The sequence below is a fragment of the Schistocerca nitens genome, chromosome 2, assembly GCF_023898315.1.
Source record: "Schistocerca nitens isolate TAMUIC-IGC-003100 chromosome 2, iqSchNite1.1, whole genome shotgun sequence".
NCBI lineage: Eukaryota > Metazoa > Arthropoda > Insecta > Orthoptera > Acrididae > Schistocerca > Schistocerca nitens.
In genome coordinates this window covers 78,901,594-78,907,593 of record NC_064615.1, presented here as the reverse complement: position 1 = coordinate 78,907,593, position 6,000 = coordinate 78,901,594, and the positions used below count along the sequence as shown (strand labels likewise).

The following is a 6,000-nucleotide window of genomic DNA, read 5'->3' as shown; positions in this document are numbered from 1 at the left end:
GAGGGGGAAAGGGATTTCAGCAGCGGCATAATTAGTCAAGAACATCGTTCTGTGGCACATCGCACTGCGAACTGTCGTTTCGACTGCGAAATGTGTGGGACTCAACGCCCAACGAAAGGGGTGGTTCTATTGGCGCCCTTTATGATACCCCATAAGACCTTTTCGTATCGGTTGTGGGCGGCAATGTGTCTGAAATGTTTTCCTCAGTCACCCATAAGAAAGCCGCGTGGTTTCAGTGCTGGGTGTTGCGGTTCTGACCATCATCGCAGAGGCCTCAAAAGAAAGGGTGAAATATGGGTAAGATAGGGTGGAACCACGTTCCCATCGCGCGATACGTCCACGGTGGCCTCGGGCAGAATTGATGTGGAATTTGCTGCCAATGTGACATCATTATCCACCTTTGACATCATACGAATTTCACAGCTCTGGACTTTTTTTTTCGTATGTGTCCACACCTTGTTGTTCCCAACGTCGCCGGGTCGCGCGTGTGTTGCAGTGCATCGCGCTGATGCACCGAAACAAAGGAAGGTTGTGGACGCCTTTGAGTCAAATTTCGAACTCTACGTCGCAATAAGTGACAATTATGGTGATTAAAAAACTGGGTTCTTTAATTGTGTTGCGCAGTGTACATATTTGAGCCAATGTCCATCACATACGCTGAGAATTTCTTTGCAATATCTTTTTTTTTCTTTTTTTTTTTTTTTACAAAATTTTTCAATGATGTTCCTACTGTATTGGAATTTCAAACTGAGCGATGTTACTGATAACAGTCGGGAATAATTTTACATTAAACATTTCGGGATGATTTTACTCATTAATTATCACATGGTTGATCTGGATTTATTAATGAATTTTTTTCAATTTTTGTCTTCCAACCCAGTCCATTCTGCCAACAAGAGACCGTGACTAGAAAACAGTGGGTCAGTTGCAAGACAACAGCATATTCAATGGTAGAATGTCCGAGAGAGACGTCAGCGTAAGAGAATACACTGAATGCTGTCTGTTGGTATTAGTACACCTCCGACGACAGACGCTCTTAACGCATACCACTTTCCTTCAATAACGAGAAAAATACGAAAATTGCAGTAGCTGCAAAGAGTTAGTTTTTTATTGATCTACAGAGCGTATTTTATTATGCAAGCCGACTGAACAAAAAGAGAAAACATGGTAAACTGACATGGTAAACGTACAACGTTCTTTTGGCATATCCCCTCTACATTCGTAAACAAGTTACCTGACAATGTCAACTAATGTTAACAACACTGCTCCCGACAATCCCTCAAACGTTCCTTGCGAAGAGGTTGGCAACCCACGAGCCGCATTGTAGAAATGTTTCCAACTTCGTATTTTTGAGGCGTTGAATAAAGAAGAGGCTCAAATTCAGCAACTTTTTTGTTCCGGTAGTATCAGTCTATCTGCTTAAAATAGAACATACACAGCTGTTTTAGTGAAAGAAATACATTGAATGATTTTAAAGTATAATTTTATTTAAGAAAGAAGATGGTTCAAATGGCTCTGAGCACTATGGGACTCAACATCTTAGGTCATAAGTCCCCTAGAACTTAGAACTACTTAAACCTAACTAACCTAAGGACATCACACACACCCATGCCCGAGGCAGGATTCGAACCTGCGACCGTAGCAGTCCCGCGGTTCCGGACTGCAGCGCCAGAACCGCTAGACCACCGCGGCCGGCTAAGAAAGAAGAAACCAACACTAATAAGCATACGCTTTAATAGGGAATTTGTGTGTCCTATTAAATAACTTATTATTCCAGCCTGAAGGGAAAAATTAACAAACGTAATGTGTAGGACAGAAGAAAAAAAATTATTCTTATTCTACAGTAGTTCACTTTAAGATCTGATTATGGAAATATTATTTTGATCTGACACTACGTAAGCATAGCGGAGCCGAGGAAAAATTATATTGAGGACGAGACATTTCACAGTTTTTAAATATTTTCGAAAAATTACGATGTGACACTGTGGCTGTATATCTCTTTACTAAAACTGTTTTGGTCAAATTACACACTATCTGCAGGTATAAAGAAACGACGTTAAATGCAGGACATGCATCCAGTTACGATCATTTTTATCTAAATCAAAGTCATACATTAACTTCATCAGAATTACAGAATGCGGAAAAGTACTTGGTTCAAATGGCTCTCAGCACTATGGGACTTAACATCTATGGTCATCAGTCCCCTAGAACTTAGAACTACTTAAACCTAACTAACCTAAGGACATCACACAACACCCAGCCATCACGAGGCAGAGAAAATCCCCGACCCCGCCGGGAATCGAACCCGGGAACCCGGGCGTGGGAAGCGAGAACGCTACCGCACGACCACGAGATGCGGGCGGAAAAGTACTTGATTCATATATTAGGCAATACGTTAATGGCGTGAAACACAAGCCCAGACTAGCCACTAAAAGTCCAAAGTAACAGTTTTATGTGCCACTAGTAGAAATAGGGTCGTCTTTTTAGTGGAGGACAGTATGGCCGTATGTTTCGCCTTGTCACTTTCTTGCCTGACGTCTAAATCAAATACTTGCGTGCATTGTGATGCATTTAATGTAATCGTTTTTCTAGAGATCTAGATAAAAATGATCATAAATGGACGCAAGTCGTTAAATTTATGTCGTTTATTTATACTTTTCTAAAGGTTGCGTATCTTGAATCTTAAAAAAAGGAAACTGACATATTTTTAATTTTGTTCACAAAAAGAAGCAAATATTGCTTACTCTGCCAAAAATCGCATTTAGTGTTTTCGAACATGATGCGATAGCGATAAACGAGGCACAAAGGTAGATTCGTCCTTGTCGTTCGCAGTTTTGTGTGGTTCTACTGTATAAGCCAATGGCACGTTCCTGTCACGACGCACGAGTTTTTTTGTAATAGTGGCGTATAAATTTCTTGAGTTCGGCATTTTGTGTATTCGTTTACGGCCTTCACATTATTGGTTCAGGAACGTAACAAATGTGAACTGTAAATGTCTATAAAAAAAATAGACATGGTTCGATTTTTACGGACAAACAGGATGCGCCTGTTCAAAATGGCTCTAAGCACTATGGGACTTAACTTCTGAGGTCATCAGTCCCCTAGGACTTAGAACTACTTAAACCTAACTAACCTAACACACATCCATGCCCGAGCAGGATTCGAACCTGCGACCGCAGCGGTCGCGCGGTTCCAGACTGTAGCGCCTAGAACCGCTCGGCCACTCCGGTCGGCGATGTGCCTGTGTTGTCGAGTTTATCCAGAAATTACTCGTCAGAAGGAATTAATTTCGTTTTCTGTTTCTATTCCCCTGCAACTTGCCGTCTCTCTCGTACCACATGACAAAATGGTGCCTGACTATGTGCAGTGTACCACATGAAATGCGTAAGTTATTCTGTGTATTTGAAAATTTACGCTTTTAAAATCCATTCAGCTGTGTGGTTTGATGCTTAATGCTAACCTACGTCAGTAGAATGAGCGGAGTGGGTGCAAATCCATCGTTAAACAATTGAAGAGATAACAGTAGCCAAGGCTGAAAATCTTGTTGCTGCGTATTATTCTCAGTGGTTATGCAATAGACAGAGAAAAACACGTTTATGAATGAAACGGAGTTCAGATCTAATGCTCCTTCATTCACGGACTGTCCGGGCCACTATCGGAATATTTACAATATTTGCTGCAGATTTATAACCGAAGTGGTGGGAGAGATAAGGGTCCGTACGAGTATTGTTCGTCGAGGCTGCAAGACGTCCACATTGCCCCACACCTGCGAGACCAGTGGGTCCTCAGTTGTCTGCCACCGTTGAACGGCTTCAGCAAGTAAGTAATCACTTTCCGCCATCCGCACGTTAGTGTCGGTGGAAAGACCCTTAATAATGCCATTTTGGTTATTTACTGCACGTTCTCCACAAAACTGAACAGTACAATCGGTTTTACCTGAAATACCTGCATTGTTACTAATGTTCACTAACATAGGTCTTTGCTGTGTATGGTTGGTAGCATGAAATAATGTTTTCTTACCCATTCGTTCAGTTCCATCGTTAGTAAATTTAACTGCGATGACTAAAAAGGTTTTTTTTACAAAAAGAACAAGCTGCTTATGTCCTAAAAAAAAAGAGCCTAGCTTGAAAGCAGCAAAACATTTATGTAAAACTGTGACTGTAGCAGAGATGTGCATGCTTACGAAACTTGGACAATAGGAATGAACAGAAATAAAATGATTAAAATCCTTTAGAATGTATTGCAGGTGAACATTGAGGGTTAGATGGAGTGATTGATTGAAGAATGTTCTGCAACGACTCAACGAGAAAAAAAGTCTTACTAAAGAATGAAATAAATCGGAAATATAGAAGGCTTGGGGGTATATTTTCGACATGAGTTGTTGATTTTAGTTCTTGCTGATGGGCGGGAGGAAATAAAGGATTACAAGAGACAGATCAGAAAGGAGTGCGTATGACAGACAGGTCGTCGATGAAGTATGGAGCAGCTTCTCTGCTGGAATAAAGATGACTGCAGTGGACCACTCCAGTACGATCGAAGAGTCGCCCACATGAAAATTAGTATGTCTTTAAATCGGAGTTGCACTGCATTCGTTCGATCAGCCACCAAACGATAGCAGCGCAAGTACACTCCTGGAAATGGAAAAAAGAACACATTGACACCGGTGTGTCAGACCCACCATACTTGCTCCGGACACTGCGAGAGGGCTGTACAAGCAATGATCACACGCACGGCACAGCGGACACACCAGGACCCGCGGTGTTGGCCGTCGAATGGCGCTAGCTGCGCAGCATTTGTGCACCGCCGCCGTCAGTGTCAGCCAGTTTGCCGTGGCATACGGAGCTCCATCGCAGTCTTTAACACTGGTAGCATGCCGCGACAGCGTGGACGTGAACCGTATGTGCAGTTGACGGACTTTGAGCGAGGGCGTATAGTGGGCATGCGGGAGGCCGGGTGGACGTACCGCCGAATTGCTCAACACGTGGGGCGTGAGGTCTCCACAGTACATCGATGTTGTCGCCAGTGGTCGGCGGAAGGTGCACGTGCCCGTCGACCTGGGACCGGACCGCAGCGACGCACGGATGCACACCAAGACTGTAGGATCCTACGCAGTGCCGTAGGGGACCGCACCGCCACTTCCCAGCAAATTAGGGACACTGTTGCTCCTGGGGTATCGGCGAGGACCATTCGCAACCGTCTCCATGAAGCTGGGCTACGGTCCCACACACCGTTAGGCCGTCTTCCGCTCACGCCCCAACATCGTGCAGCCCGCCTCCAGTGGTGTCGCGACAGGCGTGAATGGAGGGACGAATGGAGACGTGTCGTCTTCAGCGATGAGAGTCGCTTCTGCCTTGGTGCCAATGATGATCGTATGCGTGTTTGGCGCCGTGCAGGTGAGCGCCACAATCAGGACTGCATACGACCGAGGCACACAGGGCCAACACCCGGCATCATGGTGTGGGGAGCGATCTCCTACACTGGCCGTACACCACTGGTGATCGTCGAGGGGACACTGAATAGTGCACGGTACATCCAAACCGTCATCGAACCCATCGTTCTACCATTCCTAGACCGGCAAGGGAACTTGCTGTTCCAACAGGACAATGCACGTCCGCATGTATCCCGTGCCACCCAACGTGCTCTAGAAGGTGTAAGTCAACTACCCTGGCCAGCAAGATCTCCGGATCTGTCCCCCATTGAGCATGTTTGGGACTGGATGAAGCGTCGTCTCACGCGGTCTGAATGTCCAGCACGAACGCTGGTCCAACTGAGGCGCCAGGTGGAAATGGCATGGCAAGCCGTTCCACAGGACTACATCCAGCATCTCTACGATCGTCTCCATGGGAGAATAGCAGCCTGCATTGCTGCGAAAGGTGGATATACACTGTACTAGTGCCGACGTTGTGCATGCTCTGTTGCCTGTGTCTATGTGCCTGTGGTTCTGTCAGTGTGATCATGTGATGTATCTGACCCCAGGAATGTGTCAATAAAGTTTCCCCT

At 45.0% G+C, this 6,000-nt stretch overlaps 1 protein-coding gene across 1 annotated transcript in view; it reads left to right on the top strand.

Moving 5' to 3' along the window:
• Window positions 1-3,710: 3,710 nt before the first annotated feature.
• LOC126235756 (sodium-independent sulfate anion transporter) overlaps window positions 3,711-6,000 on the top strand; it is a 136,582-nt gene continuing 134,292 nt past the window's right edge. The window contains exon 1 of the mRNA XM_049944555.1: window positions 3,711-3,819. Coding sequence (XP_049800512.1) covers window position 3,819 — 1 coding nt within the window. The 5' untranslated portion in view covers window positions 3,711-3,818. The remainder of the gene's footprint in view (window positions 3,820-6,000) is intronic.